General features: G+C 56.4%; 1 protein-coding gene across 5 annotated transcripts in view; it reads left to right on the top strand.

Moving 5' to 3' along the window:
* GRIK5 (glutamate ionotropic receptor kainate type subunit 5) overlaps window positions 1–13102 on the top strand; it is a 56217-nt gene that overhangs the window by 11564 nt on the left and 31551 nt on the right. For 4 of the 5 annotated variants that reach the window (XM_073890242.1, XM_073890241.1, XM_025849854.2 and 1 more), the window contains exons 6-12: window positions 1365–1543; window positions 2955–3008; window positions 3110–3271; window positions 4734–4886; window positions 5279–5383; window positions 5492–5599; window positions 12004–12207. In XM_073890242.1, the coding sequence (XP_073746343.1) occupies window positions 1365–1543; window positions 2955–3008; window positions 3110–3271; window positions 4734–4886; window positions 5279–5383; window positions 5492–5599; window positions 12004–12207 (965 nt within the window). The remainder of the gene's footprint in view (window positions 1–1364; window positions 1544–2954; window positions 3009–3109; window positions 3272–4733; window positions 4887–5278; window positions 5384–5491; window positions 5600–12003; window positions 12208–13102) is intronic. The other variant, XM_073890244.1, reaches the window with a different exon arrangement.

The raw sequence follows: 13102 nt of genomic DNA, 5'->3' as shown, positions 1-13102 counted from the left end.
CCTGGCGAGCCCGGTGCCCGAGTGTGGGAGCCATGAAGCAGCACGTACAGGAGGCATGCTCATTTGGGGCCTTGTGTCAGCCTTGTGGCCCTGGAAGGTTCCCACAAAGGGTGGGGCAGGGGACACGGCCGGGTGCACTGCAGGAAGAGCCCTGACCCCAGCACAGAGAACGGACTGGAGGGGCCACAGGGTGTGGCTGGGAGGCCGGCGACAGGCAGGGTGATGCGATGCTGCTTAGGTGTCTGGTGGTGGCAGTGGGCTCGAGAGGGGCCACGAGGGGTTTGGGGAGAGTCCTGAGGGAAAAGGGAGAGGTGCTGCACAGGTGATGACTGGGTCCTGCCCGAGAAGGAGGGAGCAGTCAGGTCGAGGCGCACGTCGGGGTCGAGGCATCTTTGTGGCCATCAAGTGGAGGTGTCGGGTAGGCCGGTGGCTTTGTGGGTGTGCAGCTGGAGGGGGGGCGGGGCATGCTCAGTAACCTCCAGGAGAAATCGTCTTTCCAAAGATATTTAAGGAACGCCTGCCAAGACTTTGTTCTTGGTATTGGAGATAGAGCAGTGCATGCTCCAGCCAGGCCAGGACCCCCGGCCTGCCAAGGCTTTCTGTGGCAGGAGCTAGGAAGTAGGAAGGCGGTGCTATCTGAAGTGGAATGGTGACCACCTCTTTGAGGAGGTGACAAGGAGGTGAGGGAGGGAGTTGTGCAGGCATCTGGGTCAAGAGGGAGCAGCTATAGCACAAAGGCCACAGGACAAGAGCGCTGCCTAGGTGTGTGCGAGACGGAGAAGGCAGGGGGAGTGGGGCTCAGAAGCTATGAGGACTTGGGCCTCTGCTCTGAAAGAGCCAGAAGCCATGAGAGGGTTTGGGCACGAGGAGGAACACCTCTGCTGTGCTTGCCTGTGGCCGCTGTGAAGGGGACAGACTCGGGGTGGGGGGCAGGTGTGGCTGTCGTAGTGGGTGAGGGAAGGCAGTGGTTCAGGTCAGGGTGGTGGTGGTGGGGCCGGCACCCTGGGCTCTGCCGAGTTCTGCAGGTGGAGCCTGGGCCTGTTGGGTGTGGGTGAGAGAGAGTGTGGGGGAGGCTGGGCTGCTGTCAGGGTTTGGGCCTGAGCCCCAGGCAGGCTGCTGGTGGCTTGGGCAGCAGGAGTGGAATGTGGCTTGCACGAGCCAACTGTGAAATCCCTGTCACACGTCCCAGGGGGACAGAAAGGTGGCAGGAGACAGTCGCGTGGAGGTTGAGCAGGGGGTCCCGGGGCCCAGAACCCCCAAGAGAGCCACCGCGCTCCAGGCGGTGTGGCCCTCGTCCTCTCCCAGGCTCCCCTACGCCGGGCACTTGCCATGGGACTCTGACCCAGGCCCTCCGGCTCCCCCAGGCCTGTTGCGGTTGGAAGAGCTGGTGCGTGGCTTCCTCATCTCCAAGGAGACGCTGTCGGTGAGGATGCTGGACGACAGCCGGGACCCCACACCGCTGCTCAAGGAGATTCGCGACGACAAGGTGTCCACCATCATCATTGACGCCAATGCGTCTATCTCCCACCTCATCCTCCGTAAGGTGGGTCCCCCAGTCTCTGATTCCCTACAGGGTTGGGGTGGAAACGTGGCGTGACAGCAAGTCACCCCATGCCCATGTGCCTCAGTGGTCCCATGGGATGTGGAGACCTGCTTCCTACGTGCAGACGATTAGCTCGGCTGCTTCCTGGTTGCACCCCTGGTCGGGCCCTGGAGAGTCCCCTCCCCTCTCTGCACAGTTTCTGCCTCGGTGGGTCACTGCATTGGGAGCTCCCCATGATCTTCACTGAGCGCCGGTCCTGCTGCGTGGAGGCACTTGAATTTGGCTCCCACCCACCGTGCGGGGTGGGTGTGATAGTCATTTTGTGGCTGAAGGAGCTGGGGTTCTGGGGGCGGGGTGGGCTGGCTCAAGGGCACCCAGACGGGGTATAGTGCCCAGACCTTGCCCCACGGGCCCGCCACATGCCCCCCAGCGGTGACCCATATTCATTCATCATTCATTCCTTCCGTGCTCTTAATTCATCCTCGTAATCTGATCTGTATTATGTATTTTTTCCAGTTTTGTTTGTTTTTTTTTTTAATTAAAACCATGTGTCACTGCTGATCATAGCGTACAGGAAGACGTGTGGACAGAATCCACAGGGCCCTTGAGGCAGGAAAGCTTAGAGAAAGGATTTCGGGCTTGGAAGGGAGGCGGGCCGGGGCTGGGGTCCTGTGAACCTAGTGACCAGCGGTCACTTTCCTCTTGAGCCTGCACTTCCTGACCTCACGATGATGACTCCTGCCCCTCAGGCAACGCAGGCTGGGATGCCGTTTACCGTGCTAATGACCGTAGCGGGGACGGGGTTCCGCACCCCTTGTAGAGAGAGGCCTTCTCCTTTTGTTCTCCTCGAGGACTGGGAAGAAGGGGGCTCCAAACTTGAATTTTGAGATTCCAGCTGAAGCCTTGCAAAGTGCCCTTAAAGATTGCGGCGGTGGGGGTGGGGTGGGTGGGGAGGTGGTGGTTATCTGGCCTATGACCAGGCTGAGCCGCACACAGTAGCAGCCCACACTGGGCTTTGGGGCAGTGTGGGGAGAAGGTTAAGGCTCAGGGTACTCTCCCAGCCTGCCCTGTTTCTAAGGCATCCCTTTGCCTGCCTGTATCCAGAAGGCTGTCTTGTGAGTACCCTAAAGAGGAATGAGGGCATCTGAGGTTGCCATTCGCTCCTCCACCGAGACCTTCATCCCACCTGGGGCACCGGTCCATGCAACACGACATCAGGGACCGAGGTCTTCCCCTGCCCCCACGCGTCCCCTTCTCCCTGTCTCTGTCTTGGGGTGTCTCTTACTGCGTTTCCCACGGGTGTCTTCACTAGGCCTGTCTCTAAATCTCTCTTCCTCTCTCGGCGTCTTCTCGGCTCTGCCCGTGGGTCTCCACCTCTCCCGCCACCTCCGCACCGCCCCGTGTCCTCCAGGCCTCAGAGCTGGGGATGACCTCAGCATTTTACAAGTACATCCTCACTACCATGGTGCGTACCCCATCTAGCCCCTCCAGCCCCCACACCCGTCTCGTGGTGTCTGTCCTGCGTGGGGCCCGGCCCCAGGCGTCACCTCTTCCCCTTGGTCCCAGGACTTCCCCATCCTGCACCTGGACGGGATCGTGGAGGACACCTCCAACATCCTGGGCTTCTCCATGTTCAACACCTCACATCCCTTCTACCCCGAGTTTGTGCGCAGCCTCAACATGTCCTGGAGGGAGAACTGTGAAGCCAGCACCTACCCAGGTCCTGCGGTGAGCACTTGCCCTCCTCCCGGGCACACAGACACTTCTGCGGGCCCCCTCAGACCTTGAGCCAATGGTGCTCAGAACCCTCTGGTGCCCCCACTCGCTTCCCGAGTACATGCTGCGAGGCCTCCCGTGCCACCTCCCATGCTGCCCCAGCCACACGCCCACCCCAGGGCCTTTGCACTTGCTCCTCCCGCTGCTTCGCCTGTACTTCCCCAGAGAACTAGTGACTCACTCCCTCATTGCCAAGTCAGTGCTCCAATGTTCCCTCAGTGATAAGACTTTCCTTGGTCCCCCATCTTAAAAAAGAGAAACTCCCCACTCTTTAGCACCCTTCCCTACTGAATTTTTCTCCATAGCAACCATCCTTGCATATCTAATCACCATGCGGTTGCTCTATAGTTTGATAAGGCATAGATACAAGTAGACAGACTTAAGTTCCACGAGGGCAGGGGTTTCTTTCTGCTTTGTTCACCGTTGTGTCCCCAACATCTGAATCAGCCTTGCTCAGGGTAGGGGTCCAGTAATATGTGTTGAATAAATGCAGACATACCAAAGATGCGTACTTATGCGTATCTGTTCCCAGACACGTAGTCATATGCCAAGACATGGAGGCACTCTTCCTGAACAGACACACACGCAGTCACGGAGCCGGGCCATCGGGTGTCACAGACCTACCTGGGCAGAGGTGCTTTCATGTGTACCCCTGCACCTGTCTCCACAACACAGCCCCTCCGACCCTCACACCAATGCAGCGGAGATGCACTCTCGAAAACACATGTGCACAGACGCCCTGGGTATATCACTCACCATGCGCCGGGCGGTTTTGAGCTCGTGCGTGTGTTACTTTGTCTGATCCCCACACTAGAACGTGGAGGCAGAGGGTACAGTTATCCCCATTTTACAGGGAAGGAAACCAAGATGGAAATAGGAGAGCCAGGCCTCCAGCTCAGAGCTGCCTGCTGCCGGGGCCCAGGCTCACAACCGTGACGCTCACCTAAATCCCTAGATGCCACACCCACCCCGTGTATAGACAGACAGGCGCGTGTGTCCAGCCTGCATGCATAAGCCCCGCCTCCGCCGCCAGCAGGCCCTCTTCCCACACCTGCATCAGCCTCGCAGACACAGATTCTGGGACACACCCTCAGGCCCGTGGACACCTCCGGGTGGAGGTGACCCAGCTGGCCATCCAGGCAAACCTTCTCTGACGTGCCCGTCCCCAAACAGGCATGTGCCTGCATGACTCGGGGAGAGCTGCTCCCACAGAGGCATGGGCAGCACACACATTTTTCCCCACTGCCACTTGATTTCCCTGAGAAAGACCCCCAGAGACCCGTCCTCACTGCTCGCCGGCTTGATTCCACGTTCCTGGAGGGACGGGCGTTGTCTGAGGGCTTCGGGGTGCCCTGGCTAAGCTGCCTCTTCCCCGTCCTGCTCCCCCCCGCCCTCCCCCCACCCCACCCCCTAGCTGTCGGCGGCCCTGATGTTTGATGCCGTGCACGTGGTGGTGAGCGCCGTCCGGGAGCTGAACCGTAGCCAAGAGATTGGCGTGAAGCCGCTGGCCTGTACGTCGGCCAACATTTGGCCCCACGGAACCAGCCTGATGAACTACCTGCGCATGGTGAGCTGGGAGTGGGGCGGGCTGAGGGGGCAGGGCCGTCCGTCTCAGGCCGGGGCACTCACTGTGTCCATCCTGTGGCCCCTCTGCCCTCTCCCCACCCCTGCTACCAACCCCACCCCCTCCTGCTTTCTCTGGGCCCCTTCCTCCTCCTTTCCGCGGCCCCTCCCCTCCTGGCCTTCCTCTGCCTGTCTGCGCGGCCCTCTCCCTGCTGCTTCGCCCCACCTCCCTTCTTTTGCTGGCACATCGTCTTTCTCTTTTAACTGTGGTCCTCCCTGGTCCCTCTCCCTCTCTTGTTTGTCTCTTCCTTCTCTGTCTCCTCCCCTCTGGGCCTCTCCCGCCTGTGCCTCTGGGCCCCCTGCCACCCCCCCTCTGCCCGCCTCCCACCCTGCCAGGTAGAGTATGATGGGCTGACTGGGCGGGTCGAGTTCAACAGCAAAGGGCAGAGGACCAACTACACCCTGCGCATCCTGGAGAAGTCCCGGCAGGGCCACCGCGAGGTGAGCGGCCCAGGGGAACGTCCAGAGTCCCGATACGGTGGGGGCAGGCCCAGCAGGCCGAGGCGTCTTCAGGCCGGGCTCGTGCTGATGGCCCCTTCTCTGCCCCAGATCGGGGTATGGTACTCTAACCGGACCTTGGCCATGAATGCCACCACCCTGGACATCAACCTGTCGCAGACGCTGGCCAACAAGACGCTGGTGGTCACGACCATTCTGGTGAGTGGCACTTGGGGGGGGCCGGGCAGTGGGTGGAGAGATCTTTCCTGAGCAGTGCCCCAGCCCAGTCCTGGTGAGGGGGATGCCTCAGCTCACGCAGCACACAGACCAGCAGGGAATGTGACCCAGCAACTCCTGATTGTGGCCAGGGTGTCAGCAGCCTCATTGCCACTGGAAGAGGGAAGACACAGGCTCTGCCAACCGGCTGTCACATGGCAGACGTGGCAATGACTGGTGTCATGGGGAGCCCATGGGGCCACGCAGGCAGGGCACCACCCACGGTGTCTGGTCCAGGGTAGACCTCCGAAAATCACCATCACTAGAGTAGTCATTTGGCCACACTTGCCACCTGAGGGTGTTGACACGTGACCACTCCATGTCCATCTTAAAGTTGTGGAAAGCAGGGCTCTGGGAGGTGAGGCGTCTTGCCCCGGGTCCCATGGCGAGGACACAGCAGAGCCAGGCAGGAGTCATGTCCCTGAGGCTCCAGAGCCTGAGCCGTGGCCGCTGTGCTTTGCACCCGCAGTCCCTTCGTACTTGAACTTGAGCACCAGCCAGGGACATGGTCCTGGAGCCTCTGTGTGTGCTGCTCCTGCAGTTAACCAGGTCCGAGACCAGGTGGCCTTCATGAGGCAGCAAACGCACGGAGCGCCCCATTCTGCACCAGCCACTGTGCTGGGCCCTTTCCAGGCGCTGCTCTATAAACCTGTCAGCCGCTCCACGAGGCTTGTCTTACTTTCCTCATTTCGAAGGCGAGGAGAACAGGCCACAGGGTGAATCCCAGCTGGAGCTGAGGGACATGCTCAGAGCCTGTGCCCTCTCCCCCTGCACCCTGCCGCTTACCACCTGGCACAACGGGTCGCCGGGAGGTCAGGACGGGGGTGACGCACAGGACCTGGTGAGCAGGAGGCTGCCCAGAGTAGCTGGGCCCGGAGGCCAGTGTGCCAGGCAGCCATTCCCTGCAGAACAGCCAAGTGCCCGGCGTGCTGGCAGCCGCTGTCTGTGGGAGCCCCCCAGTGAGAGTGGGAGCCGCGCTGGCTCACAGCTGTGGATGCTGAGGTTAGAGGGGATTACTACAGGTGTCACAGGACGCCAGAGGCTGTTCTCTCAGTCCCCGAGGAGCTCCCCACCTATCATGGACCTCGTGTCCCTCTGGAGAAGGGCCAGTGAGCCTGCTGGGGAGGGCCAGATGGCCTGCAGACAGGCAGACGCTTTATAACAGCCTCCCCGAGGGGCCCCGAGGGCCAGGCCAGGCTGGCTGGGAGAAGTCACACCTCCATGCCTGTGGCAGTGTGGCCAGACCAAGAAGCTTCCTGGGGCCAAAAGAGATGGGGTCCCCGGTGGGGAGCAGGGACAGAGGTCAGGGAGGGGATGTCAGGAGAGGCAAGCCATGACCCTGGAGGCTTCCTCTCCTTCTCACACCTGTCTCCCCTTTTCCCCAAGACCCATGAGCCAATGTGGTTCTCTTTCTGACATTCATTGCTCTTTGGATGGATGGATTCATTCACTCATTCATTCATTCATTCCACAAATATTTACTGAATCCACTGTGCACCAGGCCTAACCCAAATGCTGGATACATGTGAATAGTCACAGGTGGTCTTGTGGTTTCCTTACTCTTGAGTGGCACTGGGGGAGGGGATGCCAGTCTGATGGAGGACATCAACCTGGACAGTCATTCAATACAGGGTAACGAGGGGCTGACTCAGCTTTAGAAGGTTTGAGGAAGGCTTCACAAAGGAGATGGCACTGGACAGGGCTTTAGAAGCTGTGTAGGAGTTGGATGCACAGAGAAGGAAGGGCCGGACATGCCAAGAAGCATGAGCTTTAAGAGCAGGGGCCTTAGGAGACATTTGCCAGACCGGACATGGAGGGAGCGGCCTTGTCTGCACAGTGGGACATACCCATTTGTTCACTGATGTTTTCTGACTTGGATTTGCGGGCAGGGCTTGCGTCGGGCATTTAGGGATTCTGGCATGAGTCAAACTGGGTGCCTGGGACAAAAGGCGGTCAGGCTTTGCCTTCTTCCCTACTCTGTCCGAGGGGCCTAGAACAGTGCCTGGCACCTAGCAAGCACAGAGGGTGGTAAGTGCTGTGGCCCAGCTCTATGGCCCAGAGGCTGCGGGGCTGCAGAGGGGGGAGTGTCTCTGGAGGATGCAGTTATCCTTTCCCTGAGCCTTTGGAGAGTATTGAGCAGGAAGGGGCAGGGGCAGACCTAGATGTGAGAAAAGCTCCAGAGAGGAGAGGTGCTCCAGGTCGGGAGGCGAGGCCTGAGCATGTAGGGGCTGTAGGGAGAGGGAAGGGAAGCTGACGTGGGTGTTGAGGCTGGCAGAGAGGCTGGGAGTGAGGGCGCAGGGGGAGGTCCGAGATGGGGGAAGGGTGAAGCTATCTCTGGGGTGGAGCTCACTGGTCTGGAGCCGAAAGGGTGGCTGGGACCAAGATTGACAGAGGCCCCATAAGGAAGCTAGGGTGCAAAAGAAGGCCCACGGAGGCGAGGCTGTGTGGGGCCTTCCCTCAGCCTCCAGCCCTGCTCCCTCCTGCAGAGGTTTCCCAGAATACTCCGTGGTCCCCGTGATTGTCTCCATCACGCTGGGACTTCTCATCCTTCTCTTTGGTGGCTCTGGGGTTGGCTGGACCTCGCTCTCTTCATGACTTTGCCCCCTACCACTTCAGCTGGCCTTTACCTTCATCTGTAAAATCCCATCTTGAAGGGCTGTGGGGGTATGGCATGCGGTAAGAAAGCCACCTGGCCTCCCAGCACAGAAGGCATGCTCTCCTGAGCTCGCATCCTGGATAAACGAGCACCCACCGAGGCTGACGTCTCAGTGCCGGGCCAGGCCCTCTGCTTGTGTCATCCGGTCTTCCCAGCCGCCCTGAGCCTGGTACCCGGATGATCCCCCAGACCAACCACATTGTGCTTCTCATTTGCATTTCCCTAACAGGGAAGTCAACCACCTTTTTTGGTTTTTTGGCCATTTGACACTCTTCTTTTGGAAAGTCCTCTATTTGAGTTTTTATTATTGAAAAAAATTGGGACATAGGACCTTTTTATCGATTTGTGAGTTATTAATATATTCTGGTTACAGTCGTCACTGGATATATGTCTTGCAAATACCTTGTGCTTTGTGGCTTGCTTCTGCGCTCCCAATCTTTTGATGAAAAGATATCTAATTTTACTAAAGTCCATTTTATCCATGATTTTTTCCCTTTTTTGATTAATGCTTTTAGAATTTAAGAATTTTTCGCCTACCCCAAGGTCACGAAGTTTTCTATTTGTTTTCAAAAAACTTAATCGTACCTTTTACAGTGAGATCTACCATCCACTTGGAATTGATTTTGATGTACCATGTGAGGTAGGGGGGCAGGACACATTTATTTCACGTGGACTTTTTTTTTAAAGATTTTATTTTTAAGTAATCTCTATGCCCAGTGTAGGACTCGAACTCATGACCCCAAGATCAAGAGTCACATCTCTTCTGACTGAGCCAGCCAGGAACCCCCCAACCCCCCAACCCCCCAAGCTCTCTGTTCTATTATCGATCTGTCTTTGCTCTAATACCACATTGTCTCAAATACCATAGCTTTAAACTAAGTAGTAATACCTCATAGGGTCGATCCTCCAATTTCTTCTTTAGGATTGCTCTGGCTCTTCCTGACCATTCACATTTCTGTATAAACTTACATACTCTGCTTCAAAAAATTTTTAAATATTTTAATATTTAATATTAAAAGTTTTAATTAAAAAAATTCACGTTGGGGGAGACACAGAAATTAACACAAACTTACATAAAATAGATTCCAAAGTACTCCTTCCCCTTCAGGCACCCATTTTTTTTCCTCAGAGGCCACATCCTTCCAGAAACATCTATGCATATATACAAGCACATCCTCGTTTTTTCCTTCACAAAGAGTAGCATATTGTACACATTGTTCTGTAGCTTGGGTTTTTTTTTTTTTTTCCTCTTAATATATCCGATAGAACTTGTTATTTTAGGAGTTGCCTAGGAGTCTTTGATGACATCAATAATCTTTTTAACCTGTCCCAAATTAGGCAGTTTCAGTCTTTGTTCCCTCTAGGAGCCATCCTGCCATGATTCCGTTGGGCGTACATTTTGCATACAGATGCATGGCCATTTGTGGGTTGGATTCTTAGAATCAGAGTTAGCACCAGCCCACTGTCTGCGGTACTTCCGCAGAAGACTCTCTCAACAAGTCGGAAAACCCTGGATGAGAGGCTCCGTCAGACCTTTGGTTCCAGTGGTCTGGGGCCATCATTGTTCTCTGATCTTGAATTCTGTTCGTGGGCCCCAGTCCCTATTTCTGCCTCAATAAGCTCAGACCCCAATGCTGAGACCTTGAACCCAAACCCTCAACCCAAGTGCCTCAGCCTTGGACTTGGAGATCAGCTGGGCCTTGGTGGAAGGACCAAGGGCTTCACAGTGCACAGCAACTGGGTTTGGAGTCCCAGCTTTGTCCCATCTCCCCTCGCCATTGCCCTGCTTCCACTGTGCCTCAGACGAGATGCTTGACCTCCCTGAGCTTCGGTTTCCTGCTCAGTATGTCGAGAGAGCTTGCAGGGGGAACCTTCCAGCTCTAACGCTGGTGCCTGTCTAGAGAAGTCTTGATTTTTGATTCTCCAGCTTTCATACCCGGCCTGGGTCCCCTGTCTGTCTGGTTTCTCACACGTCGCTCTGGGATTCTGTTCACTTGAGGTCCATCTAGCACAGGGCCTCAGAGCAGAGCTTTGGAGTCAGCCCAGCTTGTCCATCTCAGCCACTTACGGCTTCACTTCTCTGGACCTCGGTGTCCTCATCTCTGAAACAGGGGTAATAATACCGACCTCCCACGCTGACGGAATAGCTGTCACACAGCAAGCCTACAAGAAATGCTAGCTACTGATGCTATTATTAGCATCATCTCACATTCCTACTCCCCGTTCCACAGTTTGGGGCTTGGAAAGGCGGCTTGGTGGAGAGAGAGAAGCACTCACTGACTTCCCTCCATCCCACTACCCCTCAGCTGTGGGGCTTGGTGTGGTCCACGAATCCACAGCCTATACTGAGACTTGGCCTCACCGTACCTGTCACTGGGGAACAAATCACCTCACTTGACCTCCGTGAGCCTCAGTTTCCACATGTGTAAAATGAGTCTGATAATGCCTCTGGTGTAGGATCACCTGCCAGGAGTTAAAGGGATCTGTTCGAGGGGCGGAGTGAGGGTCTGGCACTCAGCAGGTACTCAGTGCATGGCCACCATTGTGGATATTCTTGCCAGAGCCTTCCCCACTGTGTTCTAAGTCCTGACTTCCTTTGTTCCTCAGTCCGAAGTGACACTATACAAACACTAGTTTAGACAATAACTGTGTCCAGATTAAGATTCCCTTTTGTTGACATCAAATTCATAATGCCTCATCTTATTAACCCTTTGGCACATTTTCCCTGCTTTTGTGCTCATTTGGTGCATTGGGGGTTGGTAAGGTTTGCTGGAACCCCTCAGAAATAAGCATCAGGGTAGCAAACCCGTACGGAGTCTGAGGTGTTTGTTTATCCTGCAAAGCATTACCAGAATCGTCTTAGAATGTGAATTGTTGTTAACCTTTATAATCAGGACATTTTGCAAAACAGCCGAGGATTCCAGAATTCTTGATGTCGGGCCATCTGGCATCTCAGGCCTGCTTCCCTTGTAGTGGTGTTGGCTGGCACTCAATCCTGGTGGGGCAGACCCTGTGATCCCTTGCTAGCTCATCAGATCAGTTCAGTGGGTGCTACTGGTCGTGTAGAAAAGTGAAGTAGAGGGGCGCCTGGCTGGCTCAGTCCGTAGAACATGTGACTCTTGATCTCGGGATTGTGAGTTCGAGCCCCGTGTTGAGTGTAGAGATTACTTAAAAATAAAATCTTTAAAAAAAAAAGTGAAGTAGAGCAGGACAGAAAATAATCAGGGTCTGCTGCCTTTAATCCCTAAGAGTAAGGACTCTTTTGAGGAACAAAGTATTTAAGTGCATGCGTGTGGATGACTTGCGTTGCAAAGTAAAATATGTATCTTACTATGGATCATGGTCAGAAATTTGAAAGTCCCTACTCCAGTTTGGCATAATCTCCCTCCAGTGTGATTCACTCTTAGGTTACTCGCCTCCTGGTAGGCATTTGAGTTTGAGACAACAGAGCATCAGGTTGGCTGGCGGAGATGAAAACAGCTTCCAGCCATCTGCGGCGGGCGGGGGGGGGGGGGGGGGGGGCTTCCTGAGACTGTGTCCGGCAGCTTCCAGGCCTACTCCCCACTCCGAGCATCTGTAGGCAAGGAACGGATGCAGTGACTCTGTCCCACGTGGAGGCAGATTCCCGATCTGCTCCCCAAGCAGCCCCTAGCTGCCCAGTCTTTGACCTCGCTTCTCGGCTGCTTCCCAGGAGAACCCGTACGTCATGCGCCGGCCGAACTTCCAGGCCCTGTCTGGGAACGAGCGTTTCGAGGGCTTCTGCGTGGACATGCTGCGAGAGCTGGCCGAGCTCCTGCGCTTCCGTTACCGTCTGCGGCTGGTGGAGGACGGGCTGTACGGGGCGCCGGAGCCCAACGGCTCCTGGACAGGCATGGTCGGCGAGCTCATCAACCGGGTACGGCCGGGCCGGGTCTCGGGGAGGGGCCGTGGTCCAGGTGGGCGTGGGGAGGCCGGCTGGCGAGCAGCCTGCGGCGCTTCAAACAGCCTGGCACATAACAGGTGCTGTGTGTTCCTGGGCCTGGTGGACGCCGCGGGGCTGGCTCAGGGCCGGGGGGACGAGAGACGACGCCTCACCTCCTGTGCCCTGCTTTGCTACATGCTCTCCTAGCATGCCCTTGGCTCAGCTGGTGCTCAGGGAGTTTTTGGGTGGACGAAGAAGACACGGAGTTAGAATTGGACAGAGACTGTGGAGGTGGAAAGAGGCTTCCTATCGGAGGCAGGGCTCTGCTGGGAGGACGGGGATGGTGCTCGCTTGTGCCCTGTGGCCGGCACCCACCAGGAGGGCCTGGCACATTGCCGACAACGAGGCTACCTGTTGAACTCACAAGTCCGCTCACTCAGGTGTTGATTGAGCACTGTCTGTGTGCCTTGCACCATGCTGGGCATAGGATAGAATGGTGAGCACAGTGGACCTGGACCGTGCCCTCAAAAGGTTAGGGTGTCCTTAGGATGCCAGAAAGCAAATGACCACAAGATACCCTCAGGGCTGTGATGGGGGAAACTCCGAGGAGGGACCCAGAGGAGGATCCTGACCCAGCCAGTCCAGGGAGGACTTCCCAGGAGAGGTGACCCCCCAAATAGATTCCCAAAGAGTGAGAAGGAGTCAGCAAGGTGAAGGGGGTATGGGAGCAGGAGTATGTGTTCAGAGCAGAGTAAATGGCATTTACAGAAGGGGAGTCAGGGTGAGAGAGAGAAGGGTGCCCTGGAAGAGCCCTGATTGTGGGTGGGATTTGGATGAAGGGGAAGGAGGGAGAGAGGCAGGGGTGTGGGAGGTGGGAGGTGAGGGTGGT

Source organism: Callorhinus ursinus, unplaced genomic scaffold (genome assembly GCF_003265705.2).
Source record: "Callorhinus ursinus isolate GAN/ISIS: 27379988/994484 unplaced genomic scaffold, GSC_fseal_2.0 scaffold134, whole genome shotgun sequence".
NCBI lineage: Eukaryota > Metazoa > Chordata > Mammalia > Carnivora > Otariidae > Callorhinus > Callorhinus ursinus.
This window is presented reverse-complemented; position numbering and strand designations above follow the sequence as displayed.